At 52.6% G+C, this 14,765-nt stretch overlaps 2 protein-coding genes across 8 annotated transcripts in view; one reads left to right on the forward strand and one right to left on the reverse strand.

Annotated features, from left to right (window-relative positions):
* Positions 1 to 1,836: 1,836 nt before the first annotated feature.
* On the forward strand, positions 1,837 to 7,591 carry ISL2 (ISL LIM homeobox 2). The gene is made up of 6 exons (XM_023255043.2): positions 1,837 to 2,012; positions 2,867 to 3,056; positions 3,337 to 3,599; positions 5,386 to 5,669; positions 6,252 to 6,419; positions 6,822 to 7,591. Exons 1-6 carry the CDS (start codon positions 1,955 to 1,957, stop codon positions 6,936 to 6,938), a joined length of 1,080 nt encoding a protein of 359 aa, XP_023110811.1. The 5' UTR covers positions 1,837 to 1,954; the 3' UTR covers positions 6,939 to 7,591.
* A 6,173-nt stretch (positions 7,592 to 13,764) lies between these two features.
* SCAPER (S-phase cyclin A associated protein in the ER) overlaps positions 13,765 to 14,765 on the reverse strand; it is a 521,436-nt gene continuing 520,435 nt past the window's right edge. For all 7 annotated transcript variants that reach the window (XM_045058993.1, XM_023255046.2, XM_023255044.2 and 4 more), the window contains one exon: positions 13,765 to 14,210. In XM_045058993.1, coding sequence (XP_044914928.1) covers positions 14,107 to 14,210 — 104 coding nt within the window. In that variant the 3' untranslated portion in view covers positions 13,765 to 14,106. The remainder of the gene's footprint in view (positions 14,211 to 14,765) is intronic.

Genomic DNA, 14,765 nt, shown 5'->3' on the forward strand with positions numbered 1-14,765 from the left:
AATTCTTACAATAGTAGAGATAGCTACTATTTTATTCCCCATTTTACACATGAGGAAACTGAGGGACAGAGAAGTAAAATAAGATGCCTTAGGTCACAGTAGCCTGGTGAGGATACAAGCGCAGATTGCCCTTCCCCTGGCTCCTCAACGCCATTTATTTACAAAAACATATTCAAACGCATCATCCTCCTCATCCCCGACCTGCTCCGTACACACCCAGGGTGAGCGCCCTTTGTGGGAGCTAGTAGCCAAAGACGCAAGAAATGGCTTGTCAGCAGAGCGATCGAACCTTCTGTGCGGAAGAACCAGACTGGTGACAAGATGTTTCAAAGGTAGTGGCGGTGATCGAAAGCCTTGCGGGACGACGGGACTGCCGGCGTGAAGCACTAGCCACAGCTCGGGGGCGGCGGGTGGGCGCTCTCTGGCTGTGCGTGGACCATTGTCAAGTAGCGAGTTTGGTGTGTATGGAGGGCCTAGCCCGAACTCTCCGCAAAGTCTCTCCCTGCACCCTTGGCTGCACCCCTTTCCCAGAGAGCAACCGAGAGCTTGAGGCCAAACAGACTTAGATTTTTAGTAGAAAGGCCGCAGCGCTCGACCGCACCCTCAGGCCGACCCGTCCGCGGGCTGACATTTTACCCCAAGGCGCGCACCAAGTTCTTGGTACACCTTTTAAAGGGAAAACAACAGCCACCATGGTTAGATATATGTTATTTATAATTCATGGGCCAGTCTTTGAACCCTTTCAAACAAAACCCACAGCGATTTCTTTGAAAGAAAGAAATGCTTGGATTCTGCTCCAAAGTCTTGGGTTTTCTAAGGACCGACAAACCAGTGCACAGATAGTAAATTACCCCGCGAGCTACATTTGTTTCTGATTATTTGCGTTGCAGTTGGTTTGTGAAATCAAACAGAAGAGCTTATAAAAATCGCTTATTTGGGAAGTAGGACATACATTCGACCCCAGCATTGTTCCTAGAAGGAGCTGTGCTATTCGGGTGGGGAAAAGATGAGGGGAGTCCGTGTTAAATTACCCCCCCTCCCTTACACACACACACCCCGCCAAACCTCCAAATGCAAGTCAAGGCTCGAATCAGGATCCGACAAGCGTCTTCGAATTCTGCGTTCTGGCGCTACTCATCTAATGCTCCAACTTGGAGAAGTTTTCCACAGGCGGGCGGATGGGGGAAGTCTAAAAAGAGTTTATCCAAACGCCAGTGGTCGTTCCCTAACTTCTCTCTCTAGCTTGTACCCTGGGGACAAAGGCGCACGAGAGGAGAAAGGTGATCGGCTGGACGGTGATGGTTATGTCCAAACAGACCTCCCTTTCCCCTAGCTCTCGTTCCAAAAGAGTGGATTTTTTAATTTTTTTATTTGTGACAGTAGGGAGCATTTAAAGGAGAGGCCTCCCTCCCCCCCGTCCCCACCCCCTCCCCAGGTATCCATCACCCCGCTCGGGCACGCCTGCGGAGACTGCCCGGCAAATCCATGAGGAAGCTCAGAGCTGCGGTGGCCGCGGAGCCAGCTCGGCGGTGACGCAAGGTCCAGCAGGGATAGCCCGATCGGGGGCGGGAGAGAGGATCCTGGTAGATTTCGGACGAGGGGGCTGCGCTCCATTGTTCACTCCGGGCCAATCAGGGTTTGTCCATTTCCTTGCAGCCAATCCCCCGTCACCCTCGCCTTCCACCCAAGCCACCCCGCCCTACAGCCCCCAGGTCCCCATTACTTCCCCCGCATCCCCCGAGGTTCTGGGGAAGCTTCATGACGCCACAGGTCCCGCCCCCAGCTCCGGCCCCGGGCGAGTGCGTGCTGACGTCATGCTGCGTGCGGGCCGGTGCGGAATCGCTCCTTCAACTCAGCGGGGCAGGAGGAGTTAGTTACCAAAGAGCCGAGGCTGGGCACGCGACCCTCGTCCTTCTGCCCCTGCCCGCACACTTTGCGCACATCTCTTTTCTGCATGGTGGATATTATTTTTCATTATCCTTTTCTGGGTGCTATGGGGGATCATTCCAAGAGTAAGTCTTTCTCTCTGTATGTGGGTGTGTATGTGTATGTGTATGTGTTTAATATGCATTATTTCTAATGCAGAAGAATGTTTAGCGGATTCTACAAGTGGCTTCTATTTGACAGGACACTGGGAGAGAAAAAAAACAAAACGAATGCATTTCTCCTGCAGGCCACTTGTCCTTTGGAATCCTGTTGTTTTAATTTACAATTAAACATTCTTTCTCAATGTTAGGCTGCTAGGCTGACCTCAGGTTGTGAAATCTGCTTCTGTTTTGCGCTAGGGCAACTAGGTTTGATTGGGGAATATGGGCTCTTTTGCTTGCTTGCATGTCTTTTTTGGCCTTTCCAAGAAGGCAGATTTCTCTAGCTTGATATGGGATATTTAAGAAATGTCAGAGAGGATGAGAGGAGACTCCGATGAAAGCTGATGTGTCTGTGTTGGGATTGGAGGGAGTCGCTGTAAGAGGGAGTGTGTGGACGGAAATGCCGGAACATCACCGTTCAGTATTGATGCGGTGGCGTCCGCAGTGCTTAAATGTCTTTTTATTCTTTCTTCCCCCCTACGTATTAGCTCTTAGTTACAAGATATATCAATAAAATGACTGTGTCCAAATGAATGTAGTAGCGGAAAAAAAATTGAGGGTGGAGAGGAGACAAAAAGCCTCCGCAAATTCAGAAGGTTTTGTTTTTTCGTTTCCAATTGTTTGGACGTTTAGAAAGCCCACTTCCTTCTTGTAGTCGCAATTCTTGAAAGGGAACGAGGGAGCGAGCGGGTTGGGTTGGGTTGGAGTTGGCGTGGCCGAGGCCCAGACCGGGTCCGGAGAGCCTGGCCTGACGCGGGTCCCGCGCCCTTCCCTGGCAGAGAAGCCCGGGACGGCCATGTGCGTGGGCTGCGGGAGTCAGATCCACGACCAGTTTATCCTGCGGGTGTCGCCCGACCTGGAGTGGCATGCCGCCTGCCTCAAGTGCGCCGAGTGCAGCCAGTACCTGGACGAGACGTGCACGTGCTTCGTGAGAGACGGGAAGACCTACTGCAAGCGGGACTATGTCAGGTGAGGCCGGCGAGAGCCGGGGCTCAGCTACCGCCTGCTGGGGCTGGGGCTGGGGGTGGCGGCTTGTCTGCGCTCCCCAGCCTGGAGAGAAGGCCACTCCTACTCCGAACGTGTGCCGCCGTGAGCGTCTGGGCCTGCGAACGCCCCGAGGGTCGGTCCCCGCAAGCTCCCTGTGGGCCACAAAGCGTCCTGGGCCCGCGTGCCCGGAGCCGGTCGCAGACCGGGAGGCGAGGCGGGCCTCAGGCCCCTCGCTGACACAGACCGCGCCTTGGGCCCGCAGGCTGTTCGGCATCAAGTGCGCCAAGTGCCAGGTGGGCTTCAGCAGCAGCGATCTGGTGATGAGGGCGCGGGACAGCGTGTATCACATCGAGTGCTTCCGCTGCTCCGTGTGCAGCCGCCAGCTGCTGCCCGGCGACGAGTTCTCGCTGCGGGAGCACGAGCTGCTCTGCCGCGCCGACCACGGCCTCCTGCTGGAGCGCGCCGCGGCCGGCAGCCCGCGCAGCCCCGGCCCGCTCCCCGGCGCCCGCGGCCTGCATCTGCCAGGTAAGCCGCGCGCGGGGCCCGGCGCCCCCTGCGCTGTTGTGAGTGCACGTGCGAGTGTGTGTTACCGGAGTGCTTGTGCTCGGACGAAAAGTTGTCACTCGTGCGCGGTTCCGTTTGCCAGGATTGTGTGTTTCTGTGTGAGTGCAGATCTGTGGCTAGGAACACAGGAGAGTGTGTGTGTGTGGGGGGGGGGTGGGAATCGTTTGTGGATCAACATGAACAGGGATTGTGTGTAGGAGTGTGTGAGCATGCGGGGAATTGTCGAAAATTGTGTTCTCCATGATCAGGAATATGTGGGACGGTCTGCCAGGAGTAGGAGCGTGAATGACAACAGAATCTTAGCAGTGCCTGTCTGGGAAACTTGTATGGGGAATTACAAGCACTATGTGTTACTGCCAGAGAGGAAAGCTAGGTTTGCCTGGGGGTATGTGTGTAAGGAATACATCTCCCATCCCAGATCTGGGCCTGGGCTCCGCCAACTAGCAGGCCAGCCGCCCCAACAAAGAGCCGGTGTCTGTATTTGTGTTTTGAGACCCAGTTTGATGAACAACTTAGCAGAGTGCTTCTTCCGTGGGGAGGGTGTGGTGGCACAGTGGACTTGAGGTCATAGAAAACATTTCAAGGGATGATGCCCTGGGTGCTAATCAGGAGCTTCCCAGAGATGGGGTCTGAGTGTCTGTTTAGTGGGCAGGATGGTGCCCCCAGGCTGGGCAGCCACAGACCTGAAGCACCAATCTCCAGATCTGGCTGAGCCTCTGGGTGCTCTGTGATCTTGTAGTGCTCCTCCCCTCTCTGGTCCTCTCTTTCCTCTCCTATAGAATGAGGAAATTGAGCTGGATGGACTATTTGTAAATATTTATTCAGACCTAGAAATGCCTGAAGGAGGATATAAATTGAAACAGTGCAGCATATTATCCATGGGTGTGTGGACCTAGTTTGGATGGGGGTGTGAAACAGGATGAAGCTGGTGTTGAGTGCACCGGATTTCGGGTCTCAGAGGTACTTTTTGTGTGTTACGGGTTTCAGGCTGCCGGCGCGGGGGTCAGGCGCTATTTCCCCGGGGTTGAGAGTTCCCAAAGCCAAGCGAGAATGCTAGCCGCTGCGCTCGGGCCGGGAGGGTGAGCTGCGCCGGGCCAGGGAAGCTGGAGCCTTGAACGAGGAGACCCGAGAGCTGAGGCTGGAGAGCTGGCAGTGAAGAACGTTTGGTCCCTTGAGGACCGTCCGCACCCCAGGCTGGGTCTTCGCGGCCTTGTCCCAGTGGTCTCTGCACGAGGAGGAATGGCTCTCGCAGGCCCCCAAGAGCGGGAGACAAGCCCCCTAACCCCAAAGCTGCGCGGCGCTCTGGGCCCCTGTCGGTCCCCTTCCCCCTCAGAGTCCCGGGAGCTCCTCCTTCTTCTTCCTCTGAAACTCCGACTTCTTCCGGAGGGCCTCCTTCGTCCCGCAGGGCCCAAACGGGCATTCCTAGGGTCGGGTAAGTGGAGGAGGCACAGCCGGGAGCGGCCACCCGGCTCCCGCAGCCGGCGTAGCGCAGGACTCCCACGCCCTGATGGAGCTCCGGGGACAGCGCTGCGGGGCAGCCCGATCGGGGAACTAGGGAAGGGACGAAAATGCAGAGCTCCCTCGGGGTAGGGCGAACAATTGGAAAGGGAGACGAACAATAAAACGAAATCAACGGAATAGAAAAAGGAACGAAATAGAGCCTCGGAGGGCTCAGCCGCCGCAAGGTGGGGCACGGGGCAGGCGGGTGGCGGCCCCTCTCTCACGTCTTGTCCGCCTGTCCTCGCAGACCCCGCGTCGGGCCGGCAGCCCTCACTGCGCCCGCACGTGCACAAACAGACGGAGAAGACAACCCGCGTGCGGACGGTGCTCAACGAGAAGCAGCTGCACACTCTGCGGACGTGCTATGCCGCCAACCCGCGGCCCGACGCGCTCATGAAGGAGCAGCTGGTGGAGATGACGGGCCTGAGCCCACGGGTCATCCGCGTCTGGTTCCAGAACAAGCGCTGCAAAGACAAGAAGAAATCCATCCTCATGAAGCAGCTGCAGCAGCAGCAACACAACGACAAGACGGTGAGGGACCGTGCAGCGGAGGAGCGGGTCAGGTGGGGCCTCGAGTTCTCGCGGCAGCATCTGGGTGCCCTTTTCAGGGCGGGCTCTGGGGACATCCAGGGGCAACTGGACTCTCCAAAAGCGTTTGTTTGTGCGTTCAGAGAAAGGCTTACCTTGGGGATTAAGGCTCAATAATTATTGTACCTGATGTCGGGTCTCCTCCTTGTTCCAGCGGCAGACCTGAGCTGGCACAGCTCCAAGCCGCAGGAGGCATGGTTATGCATCTCCCGCTAGTCCCGGCGGGTTGTGTCCTCTTGGCATGGCTCGGTTTGAACACTTTTCCTCTTGAAAAATGGGAATACAGGCCTCAAATCCCTTTGTTCTGTTGGCTGCCAACGCTGAGGCTGGACTATGGTGGAGGTTCTGTGTCCGGGGCATCTTAACTGGGGAGGGAGGGCTCACCTGGGTACGGTGGAATGTGCGTCTCCCCCCAAACCAGGACCCATATCTTGGGCCAATGCCTGGGGCCTCAGTGCCAAAGGCGGCGGGAGAGGTAAGGCCTAACTTGAGCGGCCCTCACCTCCACTTCCACTTGTCCCTCAGAGCCTCCAAGGACTGACCGGGACGCCCCTCGTGGCGGGCAGTCCCATCCGCCACGAGAGTGCTGTTCAGGGCAGCGCAGTGGAGGTGCAGACGTACCAGCCACCGTGGAAAGCCCTCAGCGAATTTGCCCTCCAGAGTGACTTGGACCAACCCGCCTTCCAGCAGCTGGTGAGGTCCTGCCCTACCCACCTGACCTCACTACTCGGAGGGGTGGGATTTGGCCCTTGGGCGGAGGTGGGAAGGGGGTACTTCCCAGGGGTCTGTCATAGACAATGAGAGGGGGCATACGTTGGGGGGGACTGCAACTGCACCTCCGCCCATACATAATTCGCTCTAACGCAAGTCTCTCTGGATTAAAGCCCTCAAGAGGCAGGTAGAGGGATTAACCCAACTCCAGCTCTCGCCTAATACCCTAGAGTGCGCTTGGGGACCTGGCCCACTTCCCCGAAGGGCTTGCTCCCAGCTGGTGGCTTGTCCCTAAGGGACACCCTCAACTCAGAGCACACGGTCTGGGGGCACCAGCTCTGGCATCTCTTCACCTGCCTTTTCCTGGTGTCTCTGCATCCCCAGGTCTCCTTCTCTGAGTCTGGCTCGCTAGGCAACTCCTCCGGCAGCGATGTGACCTCCCTGTCCTCGCAGCTCCCGGACACCCCCAACAGCATGGTGCCGAGTCCTGTGGAGACGTGAGGGGACCCCATCCTCGCCAGCCCGCGGACCTCGCATGCTCCCTGCATGAGACTCACCCATGCTCTGGCCATTCCAGCTCCGAAAACTCTCTCGCCTTTGTAATTATTATTATTGTTATTTAAAGAGAGAGGACAGAGAAGCAGTCAGGACAGCCCAAAGCGCCAGGATGCAACCTGCTTTCACCAGACCGGAGAGCCCTGATCCAAGAACTTTTATTTTTTCAAAACCAGAATTTGGGATTTACTAGAGTTAGCTCTGCCCTCTTCTCTTCCCTCGCTCCGCGTGGCTGCTGCCGCTCTGTCCGCGTCCCCTACCCGCGGAGAACACGCAGGGCCCATCTGGCGCCGGGCCACCCCCAGAACTCGCCCAGGCGGGCTCCAACCCCAAGCCGGTCCCGCGCTCCCAGGCAGCTTTGCCTGGGCTCTAAGCGGGGACAATCCAATGGAACAGACACTCAATCCCCAAAGCGCATGATTGCCGGAAAAAAGTAGAAACGAGACTTTCCTGAAAATGTTTTAAATTATCAGTCGACGGAGGACAGAGTGTGTGAGCCTTTGCCGAACAAAACGTAAGTTATTGTTATTTATTGTAAGAACAGCCAGTTCACAGTGGGATGGATATTTTGATGTTAATAAAAAATAATAATAACCCGATGCGATGCTGCTGCTGTGTGCTGTGGGCACAGCGGGAGGGCTGGACGAGCGCCGGTTGGGGCTCGGAGCTTGTTTCAACGAAACAGCGGCCGAGCAGAACCCGCCGCGGGTGCCCAGGGGTGGGCCCAGCTGCTTGTGCCCGCGCCTCGCGCGCCGCTGCCCTCAGGGCTCCCGCGCGGCCGGGGGGCGGGCCCGGCGGGGATTGGGCGCTGTTGGGGGGGGGCGGGGCTGGGTCTGTGCGCCCCCCGGCGGCCCTGGCTGGCGCTTTAGAAAGCGCGGCGGCCCTCCCGGAAGTCGGCGCGTGCCCCTTGCTCCAGGCCACGCTCTGTCTGCATTGCCCACCACCCTTCCCCGGTCCCGGGCGTTTCGAGGCCGAGGTCCGCGGGGCAGTGGGGGGAAACCTCGTTTGAGCGGGAAACCTGCGATGCTCGGTTAGCGGCAGTTCGGCGGACTCCAGCCTGCGGTCAGGCTCGCGAGGGCGTCTCGTACCCTCAGCTTTGCCTCTGCTCTTGGAGCAGAACCCAGTCCGGTGCACCCCCAAAGGCCGAGCCTCCACCGCTCGCTGTATTTTCGGCCGGTGCATTCGGGCCCTTCCGGCGCTTCTTTTCCGAACCCCCTGTCCAGGGCGCCTCGCACGCCTGCCACTCGGGCCATGCCGTCGACCAAAGAGCCCGCGGGCCCGTGGCGAACAGGGGGGCTGTGACGGCTCACCCTCGGCGCTGTCCCCAGAGTGGATGCGCGACGTGATCAATCTCGCTGCATTTATTAATTCCCCTGTCTAGACAGAGGAGAAGGCCGGGCGGCGGCTCCTTATCTTCGTTTGGCATCACCTGCAAGCGATACACTGAAGGAGCCACAACAAGCCCCCGCTAGGATCGTGGCTGCCCGGGAAAATAAGTCCACCCAGAACCAGTCTGGCGTGTCCTTGGTTTATTTTCTTTCCAGACCCGAAATGCAGGAGGCGGGGGATAGCCCGGGTGGGAGGGGGCTGGGAATGGCCCCTGGATATGCTGTGCCCAGGTCACTTGGTGTGACATTTCAAACCCCTGCGACTTGTTTTCTTGAAAACTGGCTTTAGTGATCGCAGGAAATAACCGAGAGATACTGAATCTCCAGCAGGCCCCCGGGCAAGCACAAAAAACAGGAGGCTCAGGTTTTACCCTTAACAAATATTTAACCCTTTGGCAGCCTGGGACAGTTCTTTTCCTCTGACCAGGCCTCACTTGGTGGACTCAGGAAACTGCCACCCTACCAGTCAATCCACTAGTCTTGAAGAATCTCTGGCATTGGGTTTCCGTTTTCTCGTCCCTCGAGATAAATGACCCCAAGCATATCCTTCTTTGTCCAGGATTTGTTTTGAAAGAGCAATGCCGTGAATAGGGGATATCTCAGGTAGAGTCTGGTAAGGGAAAATGTGAGCGGCAGCTGTGGTCTCTGGATAGAAGAGTAGGTGCCTTCTGTTAAAACTGTGGGCTGCTTGGATGGCCAGAGGCCACTGTAGGTTTTTCAGCAGAGCTGAGGGCAGGATTCCGTCCCCTCCCCCTCCCCCATTAGAAATGGAAAACTGGAAGACTAGCTGTCAATTATTGAAAGAAAATGGGAGGTGGGAAACTCAAGCCAAATTTATATTTTACTTCCTCAAAGTCAAGGTGATGCTAGCACAAAATTTGAAGAGAACATTCCCTTTCTTCGGGATTTAGGAAATGGTGCTGCAGACTTAAGAGATAAGGGAGGAGATACATAGGGTTAATGAGGACCAGCTTTACCTCTCAAGTGCCTAGAAACGGTTTTAATAATCAGGGTTAGATTCTTTGAGGCTTTGCTCCCTTAAGTTAGACCATTCCTTCCCAAACAGAAATATAGATTATTTTCTCTTACCTACTGGCTGGCCATTGGATAGCAGGCTAAACTTCCAAGAAATCTTACTTTGGAAAACTTTTGATTAATCCAGAATATTAGGTTTTGTCACTTTAAAAACGGAAGTAACAGGTTCTTGAGTAAAGAATTTCATTAATGTTTGTTGTTAATTAGCTCTGAATATTTGCTTTTGAAAGACTGCAGTTTTTTAATTTTTAAAAATTTATTTATTTTGAGAGAGAGACAGCACGAGTGGGGGAGGGGCAGCAAGAGAGGGAGAGAGAGAATCCCAAGCAGGCTCTGCCAGCTCCCAACGCAGGGCTCGCAGGGCTCGCAGGGCTCAAATCCACAAACCATGAGATCATGACCTGAGCCGAAACCAAGAGTCAGATGCTTAACCAGCTGAGCCACCCAGGCGCCCTGAAAGACTGCAAATGCTACAAACGGAAACATCTGCCTAAGTACAGTAAACTCTTATTATCCATAGATCAAAAATCTAATTCTCCTTTTTGCTATTCTGTGTGTCAGATTTTGAATATTGGGAAATTACCCAGATAAAAGTGATTACCATTTATTAGGATGTCTGAATCTGTATGTATTACTATGTAAAATATTATAAACTCTTCTGTAGTTGGTTGCTGGCCACCCAAAAAGGTGCATCATTTCCACGGAAAAGCTTTGACTTTGAAGCCTTATTACAATGGTCTCTGGTGTGGTGTCAGATCTATGGTTGGTTACATTAATAAATATCAGTTTTACTGGTTCCCAGGTCATCTTTAAACATGCTCAGAAATACAGTTGGGATTTCCTTGTAAATTAAATTACCTGTAACAATTACAAACGTTGTATTTTATGCTTACTGAACTTTCAGAGTGAGATGCCCAATTGTGTAGTAAAAAGTTCAATAAAAAGGGGCCATAGGTGGAAAATGGGAGTTAGTTATTTAACTAGATTCATTTTAGAATATTTTTTCCAGAAGATTTATCTAATAATTTGGATAGCCCTATGTAATTGAGGCAGGAGAGGGATTCCCAGAGATGGAAAAGTTTATGGCCATTATACCACAAAATTTAATACATATTGAAAGGCTGCACAATTCTGGGAAATTCAGAGTCCTTGTGGCAGTATTCCCAACGAACTTTAATATTTAATGGGTTGTGGAACAGAAATCAGCCTTTCAATTTTGAATGTGGAATGGCTTAAAGCTCAGAGCTGCAAATATTGTGTTTAAATGAGACGTTGTCTAAGATTGTTCTCTAGAAAATGTTAATTCTGCCACTGCTGCCTGGGGGAGGACCTACATTGCCACACATTTTAGTTAGCTGTGTTTTCCCATAGAAGTGGTCACCAGAGAGAGCAAGAGAATTAGCTGAATAGCATGCTGGAGAGAAGAAACAATGAATGAATAATAAACTATTTGAAGAGAAGTTCCAAGCAGGAAATTCAGAGTTTATTAAGCTGATGTAGGGAAGATTAGAGGCTTTTAAATACGGGTCTGATTGATGTAAAGGTAAACTTTCCTCAAGATACTGGGATTCAGTGCAATAATGAGGATTGTGTGACCAATTACAGACTAGCACCTTGTTGAGAGAGACTGTGCATGGACGATGCAGATAAACGGAGTTAGACTGAGAATAGCAATAGCAGAGGAAAAGGGCACAAGAAAATACTGGGATCCAGATGTGGATTTGTGTGGGGATTTGGGGTTGGCTCAATTTATAAAGCAAGTTTGGGGCCCCGCAGCAATTGGGCCAGAAAGGCAGGACTTCTAGGTGATCAGGGCACCTCCTCAAAGTCAGCAGCTGGCGGGAGAGTGAGTGAGGGAATGAAGGGAGGGGCAGGAGTTTAGGAAGGCTGAGAATCTCCCGGTTGGCAAACAGGATATTTAAGGGGGTGGTTTGAACACGGAAGGCGGGAGAACCCCTGGGTTGGGGGCGTGGGAACTGGGAGAGAGAAGTGGAAGAATAGGGATGGTGAGGAGTAATCCCTTTTCAGATTATCGACACCTAAGAATTTAGAAAGGTGGCAAGGAGCTCTGGAAGAAATGACCCAAGTGGTTTTCCCAGCTGCGCTGGGGAAGGAAGGAAAGGCTGGGCCGGGAGGTGAGGCTCCCACCTAGGCGCAACGGGGGCGAGGTTCAGGGTCCGGGGTCACAGAGGCCCCGAGTGCCTGGAGCCAGGGAGAGGCTCCGGAATTTCGGCAGGAAGCTGTGGCTTCGACATCCTGTTGGGCATCCAGGGTGTCGAGCTCCCCAGAAGGCGAGCTGCCGCCCGGAGCAGGAAATTCAGGTGGGTAACGGCGCTGGGCGCTCAAATGCTGCTGCCGGGCTTCGGGCAGCTTTTTCCTATTTGGCTCAAATTCTGGGCTCCGACGCCCGAATGAAGTTGTTGCTTTTTTGCCCCAGCCGCGCCCATTCGCACCGTCAGCTTCACAGGCTGGACCCAGCATAAGCCTTTCGCCTGGGCCCAGCCTGATCCACTTGTGGCCCCTGAGCTCGGGAGACCCGGGATGCGGCCCCCGCCACAAGTGGGTGGCACCCGTCCCCGCAAATTGGAACTCACTTGCGCGCCGCACCCTCCCAGTCCCCGGCGAGTTTGTTAATCGTAAAACCCAGGGGAGTCAGAACTTCAATCATTCTGGCCGGGCGGAAGGCGCCTTAAACTCGAGACGCACAGAGACCGTGAAGGTCGGGAGTCACCGAGGAGTTGCAAGGCCCGATTCTCGAAACCTCCCTACCCGGGCGAAGCCGGGATTCATCTCAATCAGACGACCCCCCCCCCACTCCCGGACGAGGGGGGCAAACGACACCATTCAATTAAATGTTTAATTGCGAATTCTGGTATGGTTTCTGAGAGGTTAATCACAGCTGTTTCAATTATTTATGGCTTTCTGGCAAATTTCCGACCAGATAAGAAGTATATTCTATTGTGAAGCATCTTGCAGGAAATCTTATAAATATTTGATTATTCCTTTCAGCTACAAGGATTCTGCGTTCACGCCCCAAGACGCGCTGGGCGAGAGGCATTCGGGAACTCCTCTCCAGGTTGGGGCTCCCGGGCGGGCGACTGCTGGTCGCCGATGGAGCCGGCCGCGGACACCTGCCTGCTCCCCCGCCCCGCCCCTTCCCCCGCCTCGGGCCGCGGAGGAGCCCCGGCCGCAGTCTCGGAGGGGGCGTGCGGGCGCTAGGGCTCAGCCCCTCGGCCTTCGGAGAGCGGTGCACCGCCCGGCTCGCGGCATTGTGTGCGCGCCGCCGCTGCGTCCCGGGTCCGGCGCCGGATCGCCGCCCGAGCCCTGGCGGGAGGGGTTTCCCGAGAGCGGGTCCCGCTGGCTTTGGGGCCGGCGGTCCCCCCGCCCTGGAGCCCGGGCAGGACCCGCGGGGTCGCGGCCCCAGCCCCGCAGCGGCCCCTGCGGCCCGACGTGGGGAAGACGCCCGGGACCCGCGCCCGCGGGAGCACAGAGGGCACAGGGACGCGTTCGCCGTGGTTTCCGTCTTTATTTTTTTTTAATTTTGGGGACCTCTTCATTTTCTTTCGATTTGCAAAGAAAAACACATAGCTCAGCAGCTTGTGAGGCTCCAAAAAGGAGTGTTGTGAACATTAAGTAGGTTGTTTTTAAAAAACCGAAACTTTTGTTATTTTCTGGTCCCGCCCCGCCTACCTTCCTATAGCTTTGACTCTGACACATATTCAGGCCACTTTTTTTTTCCAACCAGATCTTTTCTTCACGGTAATGTTTGATCCTTATCGGACAGAAATTATTACAGATGTCATTCAGTGAGCGGCTTAGCACTGGCCGTCGGCTTAAGGTGGGGAAACGCTGGGAACGAGATATGAAAAGGTCTACGTCTCCCAGGCAGACCCTTCTCACGTTCAACTGTGAGCGGGGCATCGGAGTTTAAAACTTTCATTCAGAGCCCTTCTGGCCTTGTTTTATGGTTACTTCAGAGTTGCTTCATTTCACAATTATTTGAGGAAATGCGTCAAAGTGATTCACTATGGCTGATCTTTTTGAATCGATAATTTTTATTCTGGAGAATACTTTCAGTTCAGCAATGGTTCTCAGTCCTGTCTGCTAGGAAAGTCCTGTTCGCTAGGAAAGGTGAGGCGGACCAATGGATACAATGTCCTAAATTCATTTCAAATAGCCCCCAAACCTATTATGTAATTAGAATAGCCAAGTGTTATAAACATCTTTACTCCAAACCTTAAAAAGGGAAATTTAGAGGTTAATTTTAAGTCTTTAATTAAAATACTCCCAGAGTTGGAGTTAACATTTTTCTTTCAAATTGGTATTGTCTTAATAAGAAAAGTCACCACTGCAAACAGAATAAGTTATTTTATTACAAGAACAAAACAGACTTGCTAATTTTATGTCTAATTTCACCCATATTACAAATGCAAAGTATATATTATCATAGGATGTAGGTAACCGAACTCCAAAATATTGTGCATAAGTGAAATAAACTCAACTTCCAGAATTAGAAAGAACATTAAAGTATCTACAGTCATTATAAATAGTGCAAAGTATATACCATATCTACAATGCAGGGGGAGAGTATAAACATGTGAAAATGAGCTTCTTAAGGAACAGTTAGAACATTTGTTTGAACAGTTTAAAATATTAACAAGGGCACTCAAATACAGAACTAACCAAATCATTTATTTTTTCTCTTTTTTTAAAAAAAACTGTCGAGCTTCTTCCCAGGCCTCCTGAGGAAATCTGTTAGCCAGCTCAAGATAGTCTTGGGAACCAAGGGATTTTCCTGAGAAGAAAAAAAGATAATAAATTCTTTGAAGTTTAAGAAATTAAAATTATTTTGATATCTGACTACAAAATGGAGACATGCACTTCAAATAAACCATGATACAAGTTTATATAAAGAAGGTAACTGATCTATTTTTATCTACCTACAGCACAAAATATACATATTTTAATCACAATTTATTTTGTGCTTCTAACATATTCAGACATTAATCCCTATGTAAAACATTACAAAAAAACCTGTTTTTGGACTACAGAGTAAGAAAATAGGGGGAAATAAGTATGGTGATCCAAATAAAATGACAGTCATCTCTTCCATCCTTAAGTTAGCCTCGAAATGATATATCTGTATATAAACTTGACATTTGTCGTCTAAAATAGCCTAATTTAAAATATTTTAATTTAAATATGACTTTAAAAAATGCTCAAACCTGGCATTCAAGTCATCTAACAAAGCGGAGGGAATGAGTGAGAACTTTACTGGTTATCAATGTAGGCAAAGAAAACAACCTCCTAGCTGGGTAGTGATTAAGCAGCCAGTGTTTGAAAATCAGAA

This window comes from Felis catus, chromosome B3 (genome assembly GCF_018350175.1).
Source record: "Felis catus isolate Fca126 chromosome B3, F.catus_Fca126_mat1.0, whole genome shotgun sequence".
NCBI lineage: Eukaryota > Metazoa > Chordata > Mammalia > Carnivora > Felidae > Felis > Felis catus.

Excerpts from the sequence above, each read along its gene's own strand:
- ISL2 (XM_023255043.2), top strand. The coding sequence starts at position 1,955 with ATGGTGGATATTATTTTTCATTATCCTTTTCTGGGTGCTATGGGGGAT. Across the intron at positions 2,013-2,866 it reads TATGGGGGATCATTCCAAGA|AGAAGCCCGGGACGGCCATG; the intron begins GTAAGTCTTTCT and ends CTTCCCTGGCAG. Across the intron at positions 5,670-6,251 it reads AGCAACACAACGACAAGACG|AGCCTCCAAGGACTGACCGG; the intron begins GTGAGGGACCGT and ends CTTGTCCCTCAG.